At 56.0% G+C, this 24,329-nt stretch overlaps 1 protein-coding gene across 2 annotated transcripts in view; it reads left to right on the top strand.

The window, feature by feature from the left end:
• The window catches only part of PRKCD (protein kinase C delta), a 28,876-nt gene extending 4,988 nt beyond the window's left edge, over positions 1–23,888 (top strand). For both annotated transcript variants that reach the window (XM_032458274.1, XM_032458273.1), the window contains 17 exons: positions 11,103–11,236; positions 12,401–12,600; positions 13,830–13,890; positions 14,063–14,225; positions 14,355–14,386; positions 15,517–15,602; positions 15,852–15,981; positions 16,619–16,719; positions 17,359–17,455; positions 17,625–17,722; positions 17,886–18,059; positions 18,363–18,454; positions 18,988–19,050; positions 20,047–20,185; positions 20,341–20,529; positions 21,147–21,275; positions 23,144–23,888. In XM_032458274.1, the coding sequence (XP_032314165.1) occupies positions 11,122–11,236; positions 12,401–12,600; positions 13,830–13,890; positions 14,063–14,225; positions 14,355–14,386; positions 15,517–15,602; positions 15,852–15,981; positions 16,619–16,719; positions 17,359–17,455; positions 17,625–17,722; positions 17,886–18,059; positions 18,363–18,454; positions 18,988–19,050; positions 20,047–20,185; positions 20,341–20,529; positions 21,147–21,275; positions 23,144–23,302 (2,028 nt within the window). In that variant the 5' untranslated portion in view covers positions 11,103–11,121 and the 3' untranslated portion in view covers positions 23,303–23,888. The remainder of the gene's footprint in view (positions 1–11,102; positions 11,237–12,400; positions 12,601–13,829; positions 13,891–14,062; positions 14,226–14,354; positions 14,387–15,516; positions 15,603–15,851; positions 15,982–16,618; positions 16,720–17,358; positions 17,456–17,624; positions 17,723–17,885; positions 18,060–18,362; positions 18,455–18,987; positions 19,051–20,046; positions 20,186–20,340; positions 20,530–21,146; positions 21,276–23,143) is intronic.
• Positions 23,889–24,329: the final 441 nt, after the last annotated feature.

Here is a 24,329-nt window from a genome sequence, read left to right as displayed (position 1 = left end):
ACATACCACACTGTGCGCATTCTGGGTCAGAAAGGGGGGGTCCTTGGTCAGGGTCACAGCCCAGCCTGCATCTGGCACTGAGGGTGAGGTTTGAGTTGTGGCTGTGACCACAGGCACTCCAGGGGACTGGATCACACTGGGAGGTGGGCTCTGCCTAGGCATTCACCAGCTATCCTGCTCATCTGGGCCAGGCCCCTGGGCTGACCAGGGCTTGGCATTGGAGGGGAGAGGAGGGCATGAGTGTGGGGGAGGGACCCTGTCAGCTGTGCCAGCACCGTTTGTGGCTGCAAGAGAGGAGGAAGTGGGCTGCCTGTGGGCATGGGGCCAAGGTGCGCACAGGCGGGTGCGGGGGTCTTGTCAGCTCCTCTGTCCCCTGCAGTGTCCATGCCTGGTGCAAGTGGAGTTGCTGGGCTCTGGGGTCTGGGAGGCAGCCAGGGTACTTCTCCTGGGGTGGTCTGTGCACTTTCCAAGGCCTGGGCCCAAGGAGAGACCGTCCGAGGTGTTTCCGGAGGCTCACTTCCTCTGGGCTGCCCAGGAAGTGGTTTTAGAATGGGACTGACCAGCTCTACATCTGTGGCTTGCTCTGCCTGAGCCTTGCCTCCGAGGGGAGCAGTGTCTGGCCAGTGGATTAGGCCGACTGAACAGGCTTTCCACAGTCAGGGCTGGCCAGGTCTTGACAGAGACTCAAGGAGAGGGGTGGGGACGCTGAGGCCACAAAGTCCCCTGCAGCCCCCATGACCGGAGCTCCTCCCTTCCTCCAAGCTGTAAGCCAAGGCTCAGAACATGAGCTCTGGCAAGGATGGCCCGTTGTGTGTGAGTGGTTCTGGGATTTGGCAGCTCCAAGCAGCCATATGAATGAACCTAGGCAAGTGGCTTTGACACCTAGTGCCTCAGTGTTGCCCTATGACAAATGAGACCATGACAGCATCCATCTTTACGGGGTTGTGCTGGAAACGACAGATAACGTGTGCAAAGTAGCTAACACAGTGCCTGGCATGCTGCTCATGTTTAGGGAGTAGAAACTGTAGTTACATAAAGCACTTAGCACTGGGTTCATGGTAACTGTTCAAAGAACAGCAAGTGGTGCTGATGATGGGGTTATTATCGTCTGACGGCTTGGGCACTAGCCCAGTGTCACAGGGCCAAGTGGCTGCGGAGCCCAACTGAGAAGCCAGGTCTCGATTCTGCCTCCAGCAGCGACGCTGCAGGGTGGAGAGGGTTCCGTATTTTCAGTATGTTCTGCGTCCTCCGAGGAGAGGAGCTACACAGTGGAGCAGCTGTGCCCACTCAGCAGCCCAGCCCCTCCTGCTCTTCTCCCCCTCACTCCCTTTCAAAGGGAGAAAAATAGATCTGACAAATGGATGCAGGGAAGGGAAAGGCAGGCTGCAGCTGCCTGCTGCCCTGCTAGGCCTCCCCTGGGCCCCTCCCCCGCTCTGGCCCCCTGTGGGACGTTGGGCTTGGAGAAGCTGAGGCTGGCGGTAAGGGGGTGGCTGGTGAGCCCTCCTGCTAGCCTGTCTACCCTTCAGACCCCTGGAGTCAGCCTTTATGCTGGGGAAGGGGCAGACATCTGGGGCTGTGGAGGCTGGAGGAGTGGGGAGAGCTAGAAATCCCCCTTAAACACACCCCACATCCATACATACATTCTTGACATGTGGCAGCTGGTGGCAAGGACCTGCCTGTCCTGGGAACACACAGAAGGTCAGCCCAATGAGGTGGAGCAGAACTTTGGCTTTCATTATCCAGGGCCAAGAGGCTTGGGGCCTCGGGTGGTGAGTAATAGTGATGGCAGTGTAGTGGGTAGGGGCCAGGAGGCTGGAGATTGGCAGAGCCCTGGGCTAGCAGTGTGAGTGAGGGCATCCTGAAGGGTTAGGAGCAAGATCGCTGTGGACATGAGATGGATCTGGCTTCAAATCCTTCAAATTTACTGTATACTCTTGAGCCAGGGAATGGACTGCTTTGAGCCTCAGTTGCCTCATCTGTGAAATGGGCAGATCAGGGTGTCCATCGAGACCTGAAAGATGAGAAAGAGCCAGTGTGTGTTTTGGGAGAGGAGCAAGAGGACAGAACAGCAAGCTCAGAGGCTCCTGAGCAGAAGGGAACTCGGCTGTTCACGGAACTGAAAGGAGTCACTGTCGCAGGGCCAAGGAGCAGGGTGGGGTGCAGTCAGAAGACTGGGGAGAGGGGTCTGGGCTCATCAGAAGGGAGTGGGAACCACTGGGGACTTGAGCAGAGGTTGACAAGATCTGTCTAGTTGCTGGGGCCGAGGGACCGTGGGGGCCAGAGCAGAGGCTGGAGGGCAGTGAGCAGGCTGGTGCAGGCCTGGGGAAGGTGATGGTGCCGGGATGGGGCAGTGATGGAGAGAAGAGAGGACTTCAGGATAGACAGGAGGCAGAAATGATAGCATTGCTGTGTGGGGAAGATGGGGGGAGGATGAAGACAACCCCCAGGTGTCTGGCCTGAGTGCTGGGGCAGCTAGGAGGTGAGGGGCACTTGTGTGGGGAACATCAGTAGGCCTGGTTTGGACATGTTAGAGCACCTCCAGAACATGGTGAGGTTGGGGTGGCAGGTGGGTTCATGAGCCTGGAGTTCAGGAGGCTCTGGAGAAAGTGGAGACCTGAGAGGCAAGAAGTATCATGTAAAGCCCAGACTGGGGACAAGAGGGTTCAGCAGGCCTTTGGTGGGGAGTTTGAGAGGCCCTGGGGTATAGGGCTAGGTTGGCTGTCCCTCAGAGGTCCCTGCCAAGGTGCCTGGGAGGGCAGGCTTGTGGTGGCTGAGCTGCTGTTTTCACAACAACCCAGGAAGCTTTGGATCATGTCTTTGGCTATTTTGGGTAAACAGTCTCAGTGGAGTAGGCAGTCACCAAGACCCGAGGCCAGAGTAGGTGTCCACTTGCTGTGAGCTGTGGAGACTAGGGGCTGTGGCTGGGGGAGATAGGAAGAGAATTGCAAAGTCTGTAAGTATCAGGGCTGGAGAAAGCTGAGAGGTCTCCACTGTCAAGACAAGGAAACTGAGGCCCCAAGAAAGACAGTAGTTGGCCTGGGGTCTGTCAGTGAACCTGGGCTGCCTTTGCCCAGCCCAGTCTCTTCCTGCAGCAGCAGACCAGAGCAGGGCATCACAGGGCTGTGCAGCTTGAGAGAGCCCTTGGAACCACTGATCCAAGGAAGGAGGCCCCTATGACTGTAGGACAGCTGGAAATGGGCAGTGGGCAGGTGGGGAGAGGGTCAGGTGTGAGGATGACAGTGATAATAAGGACGATGGGGCCAGGTCCTGCACTCAGCACTGCCTCCTGGACAGGGCAAGATCATCCCTTTTATAGATGACACTGGATGACCTTGGCCAAGCTCACAGGGCACCCTGGACAGGCCAGACCTGAACTAGACCTGTCCAGCCCACACCCAGGCCTCTGCTCTCCAGATCCTCTGTTCACTGCCCACTGTGGGCTGGCACACCACGGTCCTGCCTCTCTCCAGCTCTCTCCTGATCCTAAAGTGGGGAGGCATCATCTGGGCCTCAGGTGACCATCTCTCCTCTTCCCAAACACAAAGGCTGTTGTTGGCAATTAGGAAAGTCACAGGGACTCTAGGATGTGAGGCCCAGAGAGAGGGCTGAGGAGTGGACTTGGGACTCATTTCTGTGGGGATTGGTGGAGGAGCCGTCCCCTCCCCCAAGCACATGCCCTTGTCCTACTGGAGGCCAGAGGAGCAGTTCTGGGGCTGGAACCAGAGTGTCCCTTTCTGCCCCTCTGGGGGCTGCCCCACTGGCTTGATGGCTTTGGGTGAATTACCCATCCTCTTTGTCAGGTTCTGCCCAATAAGTCTGGAGCTAAGTGGATGTCCTGTGTGGGGTGCACGTGTGGCTGCTCCACCTGCACAGGTGTGAGCCCTCCCCTCCTCGTGTGTGCCTCCTGTGACTGCACCTTTGACCCCCGGCCCCAGCCTCAGCCTCCGCTGACTTCCCTGCAGATGGGGAGGCCGCCCAACGGTGAGCCTGACTGGCCCACTCCTTCCCTTGTGCACTTTGGACTTTGCCCTGGGCCAGGAGGGACTTGTTCCACCTGCCTCAGTGAGGAGGCCCAGCTGCCCAATGCCCAGCTGCCCTTCCCTCCTCTGCCATTGTGCCCCAGGGGTTGCAGTAGAAAAAGCTACATTTGGACTTTCTGGTGCCAGACCCTAGTCAGGCACGTGTGGGTTCTTCCAGGCTTGTGAGTTTATCTTGGTGCCTGCCTGGAGTGTCTCTGCGCCTGTTCGTACATTATGTGCTCGCAGCTCCCTGTATGCACACAGATCTCTCTGTGCTGGTGAATGCATGTGGGTGTGGATGTCTTGTGTGATCTGTGTGGGCCTGGATGTCTGTCAGCAGGCAAGAGCCAGTGAGCAGGGGTGTGTTTCTCAGTGTATGTCTCTGAGTTGTTACAGGAGTGTGTGTGCCTGTGGTTACAGCTGTGTGTTTGTCTCCAACTGCAAGCAGGGCTCCCCACGTGTCACTGTGTGTTTGGGTTGGTGGGTGTGCCCATGTGTGCACACATGTGTGGTTATTCTGGGGAAGGCCTTGAAGTCCCCCCGCCCCATGCTTCTCACAGAGGCCCCCTTGTCCTCAGTCTTGCCATGAAGGGGCTCTTGTTCCTCCCTTTGGGGTACCTGGAGTCTTCCTTCTGGCTGAGCCCAGGGCTTCCCCCATACTAGGGCCAGCTGAATGACTCAAGCCTGTGCCTGGTATGGACTGTGTCCCCAGGGAAGTTCTACACCACACATGTGCTAGCAGAGATGAGCGTGAGCCAGTGACAGCCAAGGTCCCAACCTGCCCCTCAGACCCTTCCAGACCTTCTGGCCCAGTGGGACCATGGCACTCCTGGGCATCTCTCAGATTGAAGCCCTTTCTGACACTCCCAGCCGACAGGCCCTTCCAGCCCCCATTCTGCTCACGCCCAAGTGGTGGTCATGTCCTCCTTTGTAATTACGTGTTTAGTGACTGTCCCCCATTGGGCTGTGAGTTCCATGGACCTGGTATGTCTTTTAACTGTGATGCCCACTGGCTGGGCTGGATGAGGCTAGGGGCCACTTGAGGCCAGGCTGGGCCTTTGAGACCTACAGCCCCCACCCTATCATGTGCGGAATCATGTCATCACAGGCATGGATTTTCCTGGGGGAGGGGCTAGGTCTTTTATTGGTTCTGAGTGTATGGCAAAAGCAAAAGTTTCAATTCTGCTGCCCGGGCCTCACCTCTGATTCTCATTGGATTCCAGTGGGCCAGATCGGCCAGCAGTGGAATTTTTGAATGTCCCCAGGACAGTCAGATGTGTGGCCGGGGCTGAGAAGGCTGAGCTACAAGCAGAGATACCCAGGTCCTCCGTGTGAGCATGATCCCAGACACCTGCACAGATTACTGGCAGAGGCACGTGAGTTGGAGGAGCATCTGGCTTTCTGGCAAGTGGGGAAGGATCCTCTCTGGCTGGACTTTAGAGCCATCTGTAAGGATATGCAGGAGCTCAGGAGGACATTCTGGCTGAGGGACCAGCATGTGCAAAAGCAGGGAGCCTGGAAAGTGAGGCACGTGTTCACAGGGTAGCCAGGGGTGAGATCTGAGGTGGTGTGCAGGCCAGGGCCAGGCTAACATATGGGCTTTCTCCAAGGGCAGTGGGAGCCCAGGAGGTTCCAAGCTATGAGAAGACTGGAAGGAGAATGGAGGGGGAGAGACCAAGAGTGGTGACGTGTAGAAGGGGTCACTGGGGAAGGGGAGGGTCTGTGTGTGGCAAGGGAGAGGGTGAGAAGGCAGTCTCAGCTAGGGGAAAGCAGGTGTGGGGAGCATCCCCTGTGCTGAGACTTGGTCATGACGTGAGACCGTGGCTGGTCCTCCTCCCAGGACACGAGGGCTGTGGCACAGGCCCTGGGGGAAGGCCTTGGAAGGGTCTTTCTAGCCCTTCCCCTCCCCTACCTCCTGCTTTTCTTGCTGAGCCTATTTCCTGGGTTGTGAAACCCCCGTGGCCTCGCTGACTTGCTTCTGTCTGGCAAGGCCATCTGGGGAAGCCATCCTCACAGCTGAGCTGCCGCCCGCTTGCCTGCCCAGCCCGGCAGCTTCTGCCATGCCCAGCCCCCTTGCCCTGTTGCAACCCTGCCAGGGCTAGTCCTGCTCCCTCCTGCTGATCACGCTGCCTCTCACTGTCCTTCCGTCTCACTGCCTGGGCCTCCGTGTTTCCTCATCCTTCTGTTCATCTCTGAAGACCGATATGGGCTGGACCTTGAGTTCTCTCTAGGTGGTGTCTGCATCCCTAGAGGGCCTAGGTCCACACCGCCCTACTTTGCTCTGCTGCCACCACCACCACCCTTGACTGGCAGCAGGTGGCACCTTCCGTGGGCAGAAGGCAGAGGCCAGCCCGGGGCTGGGCAGGTGTGTGTGGGAGAGGGTTGCAAGGGAGGGGTGCGTCCCCCACTCTTCAGTGGTCTTTTTAAGGGAGCCAGACCCCAGACCCTGAGGGCCTCGGCTAATCCTACTCACCCTTGCTTTGCTTGACCTCAGCTTGCTGCCTCTTGTTTTACAGGCAGACCTGGCAGGCTTTCTGAGGGAGCCTCCCTCCCCATTCTCACGCTCTCCCCAAGAGCCTGGCCAAGGCCTCTCTTCTTGGGCCCCACTTTGCTCCTGTGTCCAGCAGTCATCCCCCAGTGGCCTGTAAGACAGAATCAAATGCCAGGGAAGGGCTGGGGTTCAGGGGACCAGGCCGGATAAAGGGGCTGGGGACCCTCATTGCAGGGCCCTGTCCTTGGTTTCCCCTGTGTACAGAGAGGGGCTGGGCATGTCCGTTTCTGAAGGCCTACCTTTTGGGAGACATTTTGGCTTGATGGGTTTTATTTTTACCTCTAACAAAATTGTTATCAAACAAGTTACATGTGATTGTTGTAGAAAAACGAGAAAATGCGTTCTTATTCCTGATGGCGCCCCCCAGGCCATGCCTCCCCACCCTCCTTTACTGGGACACACACACACGTGGATGTGTCACGTGCACACTTGTCCTCTGCACCATGAGCTTCAACTGGTGCAGTCATTCTGGTCACCTCGAGATCGGCCTTGCCCACTACCCTGGACTGGCTAGGAGCAGGTTTCTACTGCCTGGAGGAAGAAGCCCGCCTGATCCCACCCGGCCTGGCCCTGCCTTTCCTTTTCCCTAGGCTGCTGTTCTTGGGCACAGTGGGTAACAGGGCCAGCGAGTCCTCATCCCCAAGGGCTGGGATCCAGCCAGATGTTCCCCAGGTTTTGAGAACTGTAGTCTGGCCCAAGCGGCTGGGACAGGAGGGAAAGTAGCAGTTCAGGGCTCTGTACCACCCTCTTTGTACAGTAGTTGGGAGGAGGGGAGTCCCCAAGGTCAGGTCTAGGACCAGCCTGAAGGAGGTTGGTGGGGATGGACTCTGGTCAAGCACAGGGAAACTGTCTCCTGGTCCCTTCACTCCTTTCCTTGTTTTCTCTGTTCTCCTGGTTGTGTTTGTGTGTATTGCTCCTGGCACATTTATCTGTCTCTGCCTCTGCCCCCTCTTGCCCTTCGTCTCTTCTTCCTGACATGGTAAACCAGAAAGAACGTGGGCTGCCACATCAGGCAGGCCCAGATTCAGATCCTTTTACCACTTACTGGCTGTGTGATCTTGGGCAAGTCATTTAGCCTCTCTGAGCCTGTTTCTTCATCAGTAAAACACTCACCTCTGGGGCCTGCACAGGAATAAAGTGAGTTAATGCCATAACAAGCTTAGTCTGGTGCGTGTTGGCGTCAGAGAAGGACAATCCTTCTTATAAGTGAAGGCACTGAGATTCACACTCAGGCCCTTTGACTTTAAGTCTGGTGCTCTCTGCTTCATGGGGCTGCCTCTGCTGTAGGCTGGAGAAGGAAGGGAGTAGAGACCAGAAGCCCACAGGCAGCTGGGAAAGGCCTGGCTGGCCTCAGCTGGTTCCAAGGAGCTGGTCCCCTGGAGGCCTGTGTGGGGTCCAGCCCCTGCCACCTCCATGGCCCTGCAGAGTGGTGACGAGGTTGAGCCAGTGGCCTTCCTTTGCGGCCTATGGGCCTGAGCCAATTTGCATGGGGGCTATAAATAGTTGGCCCACCTCACTTTTGTGCTCACTCCACCCCCTGGCCTTCCCGCCGGTGTTTAGATGCTCTACAAGGTAGGTGGGTGACTCTGGCTCCTCTGTGCAGGGGGGACCTAGTGTGCAGGGTCCCAGGACCTCCCCCAGGGTCATGTGGTGAGGGATGAAGATGCCTCACAGTGTCTTTTTCCCTCCGGGGGTCTGGGCAGTGCAGTTGGTGTGGAGGAGGTGGTAGAATCTGGCCAGGGCCCATGCTCTAGGCTTAGGCCTGGGTAGTTGGGGCTAGTGACCTAACCCTAGTGTTTTGTCAAGTAGCCCCAGAGCCGCCCATGTGTCCCTTTCCTCATGGCGCTGCGGCCTGTCTGTGCAGGTTTGGGGCCAGGGCTGGGTCTGCTGTGGTTGTGGTTTTCCCTCTGGTGGCTTCTAACTGACTGTGAGCAGCAGCTGCTCTGAGTGTGCCTATAGAGAGCTGGAGGGCAGGTTGGTGACCCTGTCTCCACTGTGCAGCCCCGGGCGGTCCCATGGACACCTTCTGGGTGACCTGGAGCCTGTGGGTCACCTGGACTGAGCCCCAGCGGGAGGTGGTGAGGAAGAGCTGGCCGGCAGGCATTGAGCACACCCGCTGCTCCAGGATGAGCAGCTCTGTTCCTGGGAACCTGGTTTCCCTATCTGAGGCATGGGGTCAGTTATCAGCACCGCCTCCCCAGGCTCTTGGGACGTGGAGTGGATGTGATGGGGATGTGAGTGTACTTTGTAAACTGTGAAGGGAGGTGTATGGGTGAAAGAAGGGTGCTGCTAGCAAGAAGGGGTGATAGCTGTAAGAAGACCCCCCACCGAGGCCTGTGGGGTTGGTGTTGGTTCTTGTCCTACACAAGTTCCATCATCATGGCAGCCCTGCACCAAGGGACCATTCCTCATCTGGAAGATGGAGGTGACCGAGGCTCAAGCCAAGTGACCTGCAGAGTCCCACAGCCAAGGCGGTGTGGGTATCAGGGTCTTGCACCCAGGAAGCTTGACCATCATTTTGTTACTTGGGGCTGCCCTGACCCCATCTCCCCCAGGAGCCCAGACCCCTGCAGCACAGCTGCTCCACCTTTGTCCCTGCCTGCCTGCCTGCTCGACCTCTTCCTTTGAGATACTCAGGAAGTCCGTCATTGCCCCACCTGGGTCTCGAGGTTATCTTGTTGGGAAGCATGAGGCTGAGCCACATCTGCTGGGACCAGGCCCTTGGAATGTGGGTGCAGACATGTGGCAAGTGTGTGCTCGTGCAGGGGCCCTGCTGATCATTCTAGACCCCCAGGTCAGGCAGAGTGGCAGGAAAGACATGATGCCCTTTTGCTGGGTGTATAGCACATTCCCCCATACTCCTATGCACACTCCCGGCCAGGCCCATGCAGCTCCCTCTCCGCTTTAGCGCTGATTGAGTGCCCACTACCTGCCACCCATCCACACGTCCTCACAGGCACCTATCTCCATTGGTGTGCAGTCACATCCACATGCATCCGCACCACATGCACCAGCTTCCACACTCATGCCTGCTTGGGCCCACGGACGAGACAGCAGCTGCCCACAGCTGGCTTTCCCTCCCTGGCCTGGCTGGTCTCCAGCTGAAGGCTTGGGTGCCTGGGCCCAGACGTGAGCTCACACATCCGCTCTCACTCCCTCCGAGTAAGAGCCAGGCCTGGGCAGGGGTCATGGTGGAGTCTGTCCCGCCTGATCCCTCCCCTCTACTCTGGCTGTTGGCCTCAGAGGACTGGCCAGGCTACTAGGCTGGGCTTCAGGCTGAGGTCAGTGTTTCCTGTGAGCTCATCTGGGTTGGGAGCTCCCGGCAGAGCTGGCTGCTGCTCTGGCAGCCTTATGGGGGAGCTGGGGGGAGCTGTCCCAGGGGCAGGGGGGCTGTTGCATGTGCACACAGACATGTGTATGGGTGGGTAGGTAGGGGTGCATGTCTGAGTTTGCCTCTGTGCCAGTTAATGTTCAGGATGGAGAGAGTACATATGTGCATGTATGTGAGTGAGCATTCCTGCAGCCACAGCTTTGGAGCTCCCTGCTGTGGGGCCTAGACCTGGAGCCAGTGTCTGTGTAGTTGTATGAGTGTGTGCCTGTGGGCTTGCACCGGTGAGCGTCCTGCATGATAACCCAAAAGACCCTTGGGGTCACCTCCCATAGTGACCCTTGATTTGAGGAACTATGAGTAACGGGGGTGTGTGGGGCCAACCTGTGTGGTTTTAAAAGCAAATTCAGCATGCATTCAACATTAAAATAGTTTTCTATTTGGAAAAAATTAGTTTGAAAGTACAGGCAGCCTTCCAGGTAGGCGAGAGGTACCTGACCCCAAGGGGGCTGGGGTTCAGAAGAGTAAGGCACACTGATCTGGGTGGGGTCTTTTACCACGCTGGTCCCCGGATGGAGTGGGTGCTTAATTAGTAGAATCCCAGCTTTAGGTTCTGGTTCAGCCTCAGGCTTTCAGTCTCTCCATTTGAAAAATGGGGTGGTCCTCTTGGCCCTGCTTGTCTGCCTGGGTAGTTATGAGCAAAAACCAAACTGTGGAAACCAAGGAGGGCTGCACAGGGCAGGGTATGGGGAGGTAGGGGTGCTGTCCCATCCATCTTGGCCAGCATTGAAGTTCTGGAGCCCAGCACACACTAGGTACCTGCACGAAGTAGGTGCCCAGCCTTTGGGTATTAAAGGAGGCATTGAATAACTCAGGGATCATAGACTCAAATACCTCCAGGGCTCAGGTAGTATTTGGAGAGGAGTGAAAGGGGGCCCCTGGCCTGGAGTGGACTGGCAGCGTTGTCCCACAAGGCGGGTAGTACCAGCCAGATGTTGCCTGGTGGGCCTGATGTCACATTTTCCAGTTTTATCAGGGATACCACAAATCCAGACTTAAATAAAACTTCTCAGTTCTAACAGCAACTAGGACTAGTGCATTTTAAGCACCAACTCAATGCTGTGAGAGCCCTGGGGGGAGCAGATACCTGGCCACCTCCCAGGGCTGTCCCTGCTGCCCCACCTCACACCTTCTGTCTACACAGCCCTGTTGCAGGTCCCAACATGGCACCATTCCTGCGCATTGCCTTCAACTCCTATGAGCTGGGGTCCCTGCAGACCGAGGATGAAGCAAGCCAGCCCTTTTGTGCTGTGAAGATGAAGGAAGCGCTCAGCACAGGTAGGGCTGGAGGCTAGATCCTACCTGTGCTGCAGCAGCCAGTGGGGCTGGAAATTCAAAGCCAGGAGGAGACAGTGGAGGAAGCTGTGCCTTGTTCTTCTAGAACCTCTGAGGGTTCCTTCTCTTCCTCATCTCCCTGCCCAGCCCAGCTGGTGATGGAGGACAGCAGAAGTCACCCAGTGCCCAAAGGGCTGCCTTCATTGGCTACATGGAACCTTCTCTGAGGCTCAGGGCTCCTGGCTCCTCTGCCTTTGGTTGTTTCACCCAACAGTGGTCTCCCTATGGGAGCTCCATGTGTCCATCTGTGGCAGGCCCTATGCTGGGCATTGAGGACACTGCCTTGCTTCAGGGCTGACCTGGCCCTGCCCTCATGAGGCTCACAGTCAGGCAGGAGAGCCAGACAATGAAGCCTGTGATAGGGAAGTCCGGAGGAGGTACCATCCCAGGCCACAGTCAGGGAGGTCTTCCTAGAAGAAGTAAACATCTCACACCAGTCCTTGCTCCTACCCTCACCTGGTGAACTATTGGCTCATCCTTAGGTCTTAGCTGAGCTGTCCCTTCCTCCCGGAAGCCTCCCCCAAACATTAGGCTGGGGCAGGCCACCTGACCATAGGCAGTTCTAGAACCACTGGCCTTGCCCTTTCCAATTTCATTACTGCTGTGATTTAATGTTCACTTGAGGATGAACTGGTTCATGTCTCCACCTGGGACTGGGGCTCTAGGAAGACAGATACTGGGTTTAATTTTTCTTTCTGCCACGTTCCTCACCTCCAGTATGGTGGCTGGCCCGTGGGAGCCTGCAGCAGCATTCACTGAGTGAATGAATAAGGGAAGGTGACATCTAAGAGGGGCTGGAGGAAGAAGGTCACAGGAAGAGGGAACAGCAAGAGCAAAGGCCTGGGGGTGGGACCTAGCAGAGAGCCCTGGGGGCACTGCTGGCAGGTCTGTGTTCTAGAGCATGTTGTGGGATGGGGTTGGGGAGGTGAGCAGAGCTTGGTTGTGAGGGCTAAGGACTGAAGACTTGGGCCCAAGGACACTGGGAGGCCACAGTGGGCCCTCAGGTAGAGAGCCAGGTAGATTCCATGGAGCAGAAGGCTGTGGGAAGACCAGGGAGGGAGGGGCAGAGGGGCCCTAGCCCAACCTTGCCTGCCTGGCCTGTCACAGAGCGCGGGAAGACGCTGGTACAGAAGAAGCCCACTATGTACCCGGAGTGGAAGTCCACCTTTGATGCCCACATCTATGAGGGCCGAGTCATCCAGATCGTGCTGATGCGAGCCGCGGAGGAGCCCATGTGCGAGGTGACAGTGGGTGTGTCAGTGCTGGCCGAACGCTGCAAGAAGAACAACGGCAAGGCCGAGTTCTGGGTGAGGGCATAGCCATGGTCGTGCGCATGCGTGTGTGTGGGCACTGGTGCAGCTCTGCAGCTGACGGCCTGGCTTTGCGTCCTGGTTCTGTGATCCATCAGATCCCCAGCCCCTCTGAGCCTGTTTCTGAATCTGTAAAAGGAGAAGCTACTAAAAGGCCTACCTCAGGGTCAGGCGTTCCAATGAAATGAGCAGCTGGATGTGAAGGGCTCACTGCAGAACCTGGCATATAGGAGGCACTAAAGAGAGCCCTCCGTGGGATTGTGGCTACTTTTTCCCCTTTTAATTTTGAAAAGGGAGGATTTGCATATAGTAGAACTTCTCCAGCTGTATGAAAGGGTGGGTCCTGGCCCCAACACCCGGCCCCAGGCCCCCTTCTCAGGGGCTCCTATTGTTCTCAGTTCTGTTTGGAATCTGCAGAATTCTAGGCCCAGGCAGACACTGGGGACAACAGTTACGATCTTCCACAGTGAGGAGGGGAGGAAGGGGAAGCCTCATGGCCCGCCACTCACCTGCCGAAACCAGGACTGCACGTGCTTGTGGTCATGAGCCCTTTGTGTCCATAGGAGTCCAGCGCTAGCAGAGCAGCCCCTGCTCCCTGGGGTTACATGTGGCCTCCCACAGCCAAAATATCCATGCCGGGAAAAACCCTTTGGCCACAGGAACTGTGCTCAGCCTCCAATGAGTGCTGAAGGGGCTGGGCCAAGAGAGAAGTTGCTGTCCTAATCCTCAGCCAGTCAGGCAGAGACACTTAATGTGTTCTGTGTCCACTATCCCAAGGGGCAGTGTCAGTCACCAGGCCCCGGCCCTGGGGAAGCTAAGGATCCTCCCCTCAGACCCAGCCAGTCTGTGTGAGGAGACTGGACGTACAGGGCCCCCGACAGAGAGAGAACCAGCATGGCGGTGTCAGTCTGTCTGCATGTGCAGGGGTGCCTCTATTCTAAGATCCTCGTGAAGGGGCAGCTGGGGTTGGGGGTGGGGAGTTTCCTTTCCCACTCTCTTCCCGGGGCCATGTGGCTGAGCTGGGTGTGGGCTGGATCCTTTCACTTCCCCAAATGTAATAATACCCCTGGGTGAGGGGTGGGGGTGGGGCTCAGGGGTGGGGCCTTGCCCACTCTGGGCAGACAGGTGTCCAGCTAGGGCCTTGAGGAACCAACCATGGGGGCGGGTTCTGAGTCTGGCTTGGCCCAGGCCCGCCCTCATTGACTCCCCCACCCTCACCCCTGCAGCTGGACCTGCAACCCCAGGCCAAGGTGTTGATGTCTGTGCAGTATTTCCTGGAAGACATAGGTAAGCCCCTCCCTACCTGAGCTGGGGACGGAGGTTCCAAGGCCAGAGTCAGAATGGAGGTTTAGGGAAGCAGCCACCGTTGGCCATCTGCTCAGGGCCACCGTGGAAGGGACTGCAAGGGTGTGGCCTCTTCCAGGGGCTGGGGCTGACTTCACTGCTCCCTGGCCCCCAGATTGCAAGCAGTCTTTGCGGGGTGAAGACGAGGCCAAGTTCCCAACGATGAACCGCCGTGGAGCCATCAAACAGGCCAAAATCCACTACATCAAGAACCACGAGTTTATCGCCACCTTCTTTGGGCAGCCCACCTTCTGCTCTGTGTGCAAGGACTTTGTTTGGTAAGGCTGGCTGTGCCTGCTGCTGTGGGGGAGAGGGGTGGTGGGGTGGATAGCGGGAGCGGAGGGGAAGGGGAGGCCCCCACCCTGGTGCTTCCCCCCACTCACCCTGCCTGGGCGCTTGCCTTTCAGGGGTCTCAACAAGCAAGGATACAAGTGCAGGCGTAAGTGTCCCCACAGCCCGGTTTGTATGCACACACGTGTGCGCCTGCCAGTGCCTGTGTGCATTTACAGCAAAGCCTATGTCCCTGTGTTGGGACGGCATGTCTGGATGAAGCCTGTGTGTGCCTGAGTGTGCATGTGAGGTTTTCCACGTTGCAGTGCCTGTGTGTGCGGTGGCTGCATTTGTTGAGCACTGGAGCTGGCTGGCTTCTGCTCACAAAAGCCAGTTGTATGTGTTTCTTCCCAACCTTTCATGTTCAGCGACATCACACTGTCAGCCTGAAATAGGCCTCAGTGGAATATTTACACAGAAACCCACCCAGTGCTACCCATCAGGGCTCTTCCCCCACAGAGAGGCTGTTAGACCTTTACCAGGCCACCCCTGGCTGTGTGCGTGCTTCTGTTCAGATGTGTGTATATCTGAGCACACCCTTCTCCACGGCGGTGCATGCACGAGGCAGCATGGACTGGTGGGGATGAGCGCAGGCCCTGGAGCCAGCCTGCCTGAGTGTGAATCCCAGCTCTGCCGTTTCCTCGCTATAGGGCCTTAGGCAAAGTTACTCAACCTCTCTGGGCCTCAGTTTCCTCATTTATAGAATAGGGATGATAGAGTCATTATAAAGATCAGATAGGATAAAACACATAAAGCTGTATTTTAAGTGTGGCTGGTGCAAGGTAAGCATTCTGTGTAAGAAGCCTTGTCACTATCACATATGCTGTGTATGTGTGTCTAGGGGTCTTTGTGTTGGAGTGTGTGTGTGTGTGTGTGTTTGTGTTTGTGTATGTTTGTGCACATGAAGGTGAGAGAGAGCTCAGGAGCTGTTTGCTGCCTGGACCACAAAGGGAAAGGGGGGCTCCCCTGCCTCCAGTTCTCTCACCATACCCCCTGCCCCTCACTTCTGCCCTGCTTCATGCCCACTGGGACTCCTGGAGCATTCCCTCATCTCCGAGAGCCCCTAGCTGGAGGGGGGAAAACTCAGGCTCCAGGCCGAGGCCTGTGTCAGATGAGGGTGTGGGCGTCGGTGAGAACGGTGGCTTTGTGTAGAGGGCTGGACTGGCCTGCAGGCGCCAGCTCACATACTCTGCTCCTCTGGGCCTTCCCTTCCCCCTCCCGGGCCTGCGCCTCCTCAAGAATGCAACGCTGCCATCCACAAGAAATGTATCGACAAGATCATCGGTCGGTGCACGGGCACTGCAGCCAACAGCCGGGATACCATAGTGAGGCCTGGGGCAGGGTGGGAGGGATTCTGGCTCTCCCTACCCCTTCCCTGGGGTGGTTCACCCTTCCCCCCTTTTTCTTTGTCCACCCTTCTCCTGGCTTGGCCCTGGGACCCTTGGATTTCCCAGTCCCTGTGGAGCCCTCTTGGGCATCTTGCCACACATGCGCTTGGGTGGGGGAGGGTTGGGGGTGAGAAAGAGGCTGGAGCTGGCATGTAATCCTTGCCCTATGACCACCCCCCACCCCAGTTCCAGAAAGAACGTTTCAATATCGACATGCCACACCGGTTCAAGATTTACAACTACATGAGCCCCACCTTCTGTGACCACTGTGGCAGCCTGCTCTGGGGGCTGGTGAAGCAGGGATTAAAGTGTGAAGGTGCGTGCCCCCAGCACGGGAGCCGGGGTTGGGGCAGGGGTGGGACTATGGAAACTCCTGCTTGGCCCCCTTGCTCAGGGGCTCTCACGTGGGTGAGGCCTCATGGCCCCTCCCCACTGGCCCAACTGGCTCTACCATTTACCTGCTATGTGACTATTGGAAGGTGGCCCCACTGCTCCATCCTCAAGTGTGAAACAGGGGGTCAGTGTAGAGTAGACCTCAGAGAGTCACTGAGGGGCAGGTGGGCAGAAGGTGCTCAGTCAAGGCCTGTCTCATGCCAGCTCAGCAAATGCTCTTCACGGGCCATCTCCCACCCTAGGCCTCACTGAATCAAGAGACCTCTTGATGCAGGAGAAAAAGTGACTTGTCTACATTGTCCCAGACTTCTTTGCTTTTTCTTTTTCTTTAAAAATGAAAGATTTGAGGTGCTTATGATGGCTTCAGATACCTTTTTTTTCTAAAGGCAAGAAACCCAGCAGACCCTCCAAAAGCCCTCCCCTCTCTCCTCTCTCCTGCATGCCTCCCTGCCCTTGGCTGGGCCCAAGGCAAGGGGCACAATTCTCTTGGAGCCTCCTGACTGCATGTCTGGCTCTGCCTGGGCAGGGGTCCTGATGGCCCTGCTTCTCCCCCACCCCAGATTGTGGCATGAACGTGCACCACAAGTGCCAGTTGAAGGTGGCCAACCTCTGCGGCATCAACCAGAAGCTCCTGGCCGAGGCGTTGAACCAAGTTACTCAGGTGGGAAGGTGCTGTTGGAACCCTAGATAGACGGTGGTGAGGTGGGGGCCAGTCAGGGCTCACCTCCAACTCCTGGGGAACAGCAGTGAAGGGTGTTTATACAAGATGGCACTTTTGGAAGATCCTGCTCAAGAATTAGGCGTTAGAGAGTGGTAGGCTTGTTCTCCTGAGAAATTAATTATTCAAGCAGTTCTTAAGAGTGAACCTGGAGGACTGCAAGGTTGAAACACTTGGAACTAAAAGCCTTTATGTGTATATATATATTTGTGTGTGTGTGTGTTTGGGAATGGGTGGGGCTCGAGGGATGCCACAGAACTTTAAAATTCTAGAATTGATCACAAGTGAAGGCAACATGAATAAAAATCTGTCGAGTAAGTGGTTGAGAAGGTGGGGTTCAATTTGCAAAACTTGTATTTAATCAGTGCCTTCCAGACCACCAAAGTGTCCCCATGCTGCTGGAACTGTGTGTGTGTGTGTGTGTGTGTGTGCGCTCGCACACATGCATGCACATGCTCTGAGGGTCCCAGGCTCTGCCCCTGCTATGCCCCTTTGGTGTTGAGGGCATGGTGATGGATGGTTGGGCTGGGAGTTCTGACCATGGAATGACCTCTGGGCCCCCAACCTCCATCCCTCCTCCAGAGACCTTCCCGCAAGTCAGAATCAGAGCCTCCAGAGGCTGTTGGGATCTACCAGAATTTTGAGAAGAAACCAGGAGTTTCTGGAGATGATGTACCAGGTAAGCTATGCCGATTCCTTCCAGGAGAGCCCCTACTCCCCACACCAGCATGGGGCCTGGCCTCCCTGTGCAGTCGAGTGAGACCTGGTGGGGAAGGACTAGGGAGGGGAGAGCCACCCTGTGGGCTCCAGGGCAGAGACCTGAGCCTGAAGGGCCATCTCTCGGGCAGGAACTGGGACCTACGGCAAGATCTGGGAGAGCAGCACCAAGTGCAGGATTGAGGACTTCACCTTCATCAAGGTCCTGGGCAAAGGCAGCTTCGGAAAGGTGAGGGGCCCCCCACCCTCAGGGTAGCCCCAAGATCCCAGGCCCAGGGAGCCCAGGGGCACCTGCTTCCCACCCTCCCTGGCTGCTTCCTGGTTGGGTGGGGCTGTGCGACCTGGCCTTTGGTCTGGCCCTTCCCCGCTCAGCACCCCCGCCCACCCATCAGGTGCTGCTTGCAGAGCTGAAGGGTAAAAAGGAGTTCTTCGCCATCAAGGCCCTTAAGAAGGATGTGGTTCTGATCGATGACGACGTGGAGTGCACCATGGTGGAGAAGCGGGTGCTGGCGCTCGCCGGGGAGAATCCCTTCCTCACCCACCTCTTCTGTACCTTCCAGACCAAGGTGCCTGGCCCTCCCACTGTCCTTGCCACAGCCCCCACCCCAACCTGCTCCTGTCAGGGCCAAGTTTCCCACTCAGACTCACAAGGTCAGGGCCCGTCTGCCCTCTCTGATCACTTACAGCACGGCTGTGTCCCCTTCCTCAGACTCCTCAAGGCAGGGCCATTCTTCCTCCTTCACATCCCCCAGGACAGAGTTGTCCCTGCTTTTTGTTGGACAACTCCCCCCTGCCCATCCCTCTGTGGCCCTCAGTGAGGGAGCCTCCCTCCAGCTTCTGTGCCTCTGCTCACCTTCCTTCCCCCACAGGACCACCTGTTCTTCGTCATGGAGTTCCTCAATGGGGGCGACCTGATGTATCACATCCAGGACAAGGGCCGCTTTGAGCTCTACCGTGCCACGTACGTGAGGCCCTGTGGGGAAAGGGCCTTCTGCTGGTCTGCCTTCCATTTCTTCCCTCCCTGGAGAAGCCAGCCAGGGCTCTCGCCTGCCCTGGGTGGGAATCCAGGGGTGGTGGGTGAGCTGTGGCTGGGAATACCGCCCAGACATGCTGGGTCCTGTCCCCTCCTTGGGCCTCAGCCAGTGCAGCCTTGCAGATGGTGGTCCTGCACAATGCAGGACCCTGGTGTGTGGTCCCCAGACTAGCATGCACCCCCAAACTGCGTGTGTGTGTACAGGTATATCTATATGGATGTGTATACTGCTACGACAGAGAATTGCCTCATTTAGAGCTTTATCTTCATAATTTTCTTTTCCGCCTTGGCTGCTAGCCTCTACTTTCCTGATATAAGATGTGCCTTGATCAGGCCCAGGTTATCTGTGGAGTTGTTTGTAGCATTTCCTGCCCCTAGGAGTAGGGATGAGGACCCAGAGAGAAGCTGAGGCCCCTTACAGAAATCTCAGAGCTCTTTGTGTGTGTCTTTCTCTCATCTAGGTTTTATGCAGCTGAGATAGTCTGTGGACTGCAGTTTCTGCACCAGAAAGGGATCATTTACAGGTGCGGGGGTCTGGAGGTCGGGGGTGCTTAGGAGGAGGGGCCCTACCCTATCATCTCTGAAATGCTCTGAGTGGGGCCCGGTCCAGCTATGGCTCCATCTCTGCTTGGAATTGGTCTTCAGTTCAGTATTTGCCTAAACCACCTACTCTACCACTAGAATTCCTTGTGGCCCCTCGGCTGAGGTTGTCACAGCTCTGGGGCCTGGGGACTCCCTGCCCATATTTGATGCCTTTGGTGGGAGCACAGCACTGACCAGGTATGGTGTCTCCTTCCCTTGGAGCCATTGAGCTCCCTCTGAAGCCCCATCCAAGTGCAGAGTTTCCACCAATAGGGCCTGGTTCCATAAATTCTCACCCAATAAATGACAGCCCCATCCTGCAGTGGATTAATATATACCCATCAAAAAGCTGAGGCCGTGTTCTATGTACTGAAGTGGGGTGATGCCAGGGTATGTTGTCAGGTGGGAAACCAATCCATGGGACAATGTGTACTGAATATTAGGCTCCAGGCCTTAAAAGGTGGAGTGATGCACATCATAATGTGCCGTCCCTGCCTGGATTCACTCTAGGGAGGGCCTGATGAGCGAGGTTAGTGGAAGATGGGCCTTGTGCTATTTACCTTTTCTGGTACTTGTTACCACGTTCTAAGTTATCTACTCAAACAACTAACTCCATAAAAGATAGGCTCCCTGCCCTTCTGGAATCAGACAAACCTGAACCTGGGGCACTTCCAGCTGGGTGACCCTGGACAAGGGACGCCACCTCTCTGAGTCTCATTTTGGGCTTCAGGAAGTAGGACAGTGTGTCCAACACACGGCATGCGGTAGGCAGCTCACAGGAAGCACCTGTTTTTAGCACCTCTTTCCCCTCCTCTTCCTCATTCCCTCGTCCCCGTGGAGGAGTCCTATGCCTACAGGGCTGAAAATGGGGCATGGGGGGCTGAGGGCAGGAGTGTAATTGGCCCCTGCTGACTCCATTTCCTGTCCCTTCCCTGCAGGGACCTCAAGCTGGACAATGTGATGCTGGACCAAGATGGCCACATCAAGATCGCCGACTTTGGGATGTGCAAGGAGAACATGTTAGGGGACAAACAGGCCAGCACTTTCTGTGGCACCCCTGACTACATAGCCCCTGAGGTGAGCGGGCACCCTCCCGGCCACCAGCTCAGTCAGACACCTTATCTCAACGGGGTGGGGACAGAGATGTCTGAGCCACAGCCAGGAGGCTGAGGAGGCCTGGCCAGGGCTCATGCTCCTGGCCCCCCTCAGCTCCGGCACCCCCTCTGCCCCAGATCCTGCAGGGCCTGAAGTACTCGTTCTCCGTGGACTGGTGGTCCTTTGGAGTCCTTCTCTACGAGATGCTCATTGGTCAGTCCCCCTTCCATGGTGATGATGAAGACGAACTCTTCGAGTCCATCCGTATGGACACACCATATTATCCCCGCTGGATCACCAGGGAGTCCAAGGACATCCTGGAGAAGGTGCAAGGCCCCAGGCAGGGCTGGCTGGGGCAGGGGCTGGCAGACACCAGGTCACGGGAATGCCAGAAGCCTCCTGTCTGAGGGAGGGGGCCTCACTAATGCTCCAGTCCTAACACACTGGGGCATCACTCTCCTGCCCTGTGCCTGTCTGGGTTCCCTGCACTGAATCAATCTGGCCCAGCAGTGACAAGCTTGGAGTCAGGAGATAGCTGGACCTGAGGCTAAACTCTGAGTCTGTCTCTTATCTACAAAGTGAGACTAGGAGAGAACCTATCTCACAGAGTTTTTGGGAAAAAACATAAACATGATGCTCAGATCTGTGCCAGGCAAATAGTAAGTAAACACCCAACAAATGGCCACTGCTTTTACTCATGAGTCTCAGCAGCCAAGAGTCCCAGCAGCCCAGTCCACGCCTTGTTTCTCCAGTGGGAGCACAGAGGCCAGAGAGGATCCCTCAGCCCCAGAGGCCCCGGGCTGTGATGCTAGGCTGGGCCAGACCAGCCTGGGCACCCCTGGGCCAGACCAGCCTGGGCACCCCTGGGCCTGCTTAGGGGTTTTCTGAGGCTCCGATTTCCTACAGCCCTCGGTTGCTAACTGGGGCCCCTGCTGGGTTGCAGCTGCTTGAAAGGGACACAACCAGGAGGCTGGGAGTGACAGGGAACATCAAAATCCACCCCTTCTTCAAGACCATCAACTGGACTCTGCTGGAGAAACGTGGCGTGGAGCCGCCCTTCAAGCCCAGAGTGGTATGTGATCCTGCTCGGTGGGGGCTGCCCACCTGATGTTGCCTTCCAGGGTGGCTTCTCCTCCTTGTCCTACCTCTCTCCTACATCATTTAATGCTCTCCTCCTCTCCCCTCTTCTAGCAAACCTGCTTCCCCAGCCACCCTGGCACAGTCACAGCCTCTATCCTTATATTTTCACTTTCTCTCTTCACTCAGTCATTCAGCAAAATGGGGGGACTGTGGATCCACTCATCCTTTGATATATGTTCTTTTGCACCCACTGTGCAGGAGACTATGATTTGGAAACTAGAGTTAAGACTTTCCTCCTTCCATCCATCCATCCAATCCATTTTCCCATAAACATTGAACATGCTGAGTGCCTTTTGGGTGCAGAGCACTGTTCCAAGCTGCACAGCAAAGTAGGAGGCCCAGTCTCAGAGCTGGAGGAGCCCCGGCTCCTCAGAGAGATAAGAAACTTGCACACTGATGATCATTTGTGATAAATGACAGCAGTACAAGAGATGTCACAAGGCCACACATGATCATGCCTCTGGGAGGGTCTGTTGGCAGGAGCCCCAGATACAGAGATTTGGCCGGTAGAAGGGCAGGGTTCTGAGAGAAAGTGGATATAGGCAGGGCTGGGGAGACTTGGCCAGGCATAAGGCAGATGGGAGGCATTCAAGGTAGAAGAGGGATGGTTTGCACAAAGGCCCAGAATCTAGAGAGGCCACCAAGAAGCCAGCAGGAAAGTAGATACAGGTCGGGGCCAGAATTCAGGGCACCCCAAACACCTCAGAAGCTGGACTCTGTGGCCCTTCTCTGAACACAGCTCTTCCCTCCCACTCCCTTTCTCTCCTCTGCTTCCCGTCCTCTGTCCGGACACGCTGTTCCTGCTGAGCTGCCCCCATGTTCGGGTCCTGAGGCTACAGAGCACCCCCACCCTACTCCAGGGGTTTCAGCTTGGGTGCCTCATGCACTGGGCGTGTGACTACCATGCCAGACTGGCTGTAGGAAAAATCAGTCTGCCGCTTTTGATAGAAGGAGGGATAGACTTATTTTATCGAGATTGCAGACCAGCCTGGGGTGAGCTGGCCAAGGGGGTCTCAGCACCAAGAATGGATGGGCATGTCAGGAAACAGGCCCAAGGCTGCTGTGCTCTACCAGCCTGAAAGAAGCCAGAAATCGGGATTTGTATGTTAAATTGCCCAATTTAAAAATATTGGCTCAATGCTATTAAAACCCACTGGTAGTCAAAATGGTCGTACCTGCATCTGGGTTTGGCCTGAGGGCCACCAGCTTGAGACCTCTTTCTGTCACCCTTTCATTGTACCCTCAGAAGCAGAGAGTTGGCAAACTTCTGTGAACAGCCTGACAGTAAATATTTCAGGCTTTGCAGGCCAGATAGTCTCAAAGCAGCCATAGCTCGTATGTCAATGAGTGGGTGTGGTTGTGCACTAATAAAATTTTTAACTGTGGTTGCCGAAATTTGAATTTCATTTAGTCTTTACATGTCCTGAAATGGTACTCTTTTTGATTTTTTTTCTTGAACATTAAAAAATATAAAAGCCAGTCTCAGCCTGTGGGACCTACACAAACAGGTGACAGGTGGGCTTCTGCCCCGGGCCATAGGCTGCCAGAACCTGGTTCTGGAGGGTACTCACCTCTCCTCCTCCAGACCCAGACCCCCCAGCCCGCATCCCTCAGCCCCCTGGGAAAACAGCATCTACTTTCCAAAGGAGAGACTCCCTTTTCTGTTCTCAATAAAGACAGTTCTGTCTTGGCCCAGCCCAGCAGGGATTCTGACCCCGGGGGCAGGTCCCCGCAACCTCAGGAACCTTCAGAAGGTTGCCCCTTGGGTCCTGCTAATGCATCCTTGCCCTCTGCTTGCAGAAGTCCCCTGGAGACTACAGCAATTTCGACCAGGAGTTCCTGAAAGAGAAGCCACACCTTTCCTACAGCGACAAGAACCTCATTGACTCCATGGACCAAACAGCATTTGCTGGCTTCTCCTTTGTGAACCCCAAATTCGAGAGGCTCCTGGAAAATTGAGGTTCCCAGACATGCCACTCCCCCCGCCCCACCCACCCCAGCCAGGGAGCCTGGGTTAAGCCAGCAGGGCCTGCCGACCCAGCCCAGGCAGAGCAGGCTGGACCCCCCCACGTCATCGGCACCCACCTGCCCACCACGATAAGCAACAGCGTGATGGTTGTGATTTCTGCTGTGGCCCATGCCCCCCGTCCCCCAAGGAGGCCTCGGCTCCCATCTGGCTGGGCTTTTGTGGTACTTCCTCTGTGAATTGTGTGTGAATTTGCTTTTCCTCTGCTCTCAGAGGGAAATTGTAAATCCTGTGTTTCATTACTTGAATGTAGTTATCTATTGAAAAAATATATATTTTATATATACATATATATATACTCACACACATATATATATAATAGGCTGTATATATTGCTCAGTAGAGAAAAGCATGTGGGGGACTGGTGGTATGTTGATCTTTTAAAGATATATATATATTATATATATGATGTGTCACCCCTCCCTGCACTCCTCCCCCGTCAAAAAAAAAGGAGCACAAGCTGTTTGAACCACCAGGTTCTTTTATTTGTGTGTCTGAATAAACACCAGTTGGTACCAACCTGGCTGTTGGGACATGTTTGCCCCAGGAAGCTGGTGGCAGCTGTTCCCACCCCTGGTAACTGTCCTGGAAACTCACTGAGCTGTTAGTGGCAGATGCAGACCCCTGGGCTTTCATGCAAATGTGTTTGTATTTATGGGTTTCCTCTGGCTCCAGGGCCCTCGGCCTAAAGTAGAAACCTTTGGGTGGCTGAGGGAGCCCCAGATGTCTCTGTGGGGTGATAGGAGGAGATGGGACCAGCTTCAGAGAGTATGTCTCCAAAGAGAGAGAGGGTTCAGTGCGCAAGGGAAGGCTGCTGGAAGGCCTGGCCAGAAGACCTGCACCAAGGCGTGGAGGCGGCCCAGCCTGGGGAGGAGGACGGAAATACAGCTCAGGCTTCAGGCAGATCTAGATTCAAATCGCAGAGTAGCCAGAAAATGTGGCATTTAAAGATGTCACTTA

This window comes from Camelus ferus, chromosome 17, assembly GCF_009834535.1.
Source record: "Camelus ferus isolate YT-003-E chromosome 17, BCGSAC_Cfer_1.0, whole genome shotgun sequence".
Classification (NCBI taxonomy): Eukaryota; Metazoa; Chordata; class Mammalia; order Artiodactyla; family Camelidae; genus Camelus; species Camelus ferus.
This window is presented reverse-complemented; position numbering and strand designations above follow the sequence as displayed.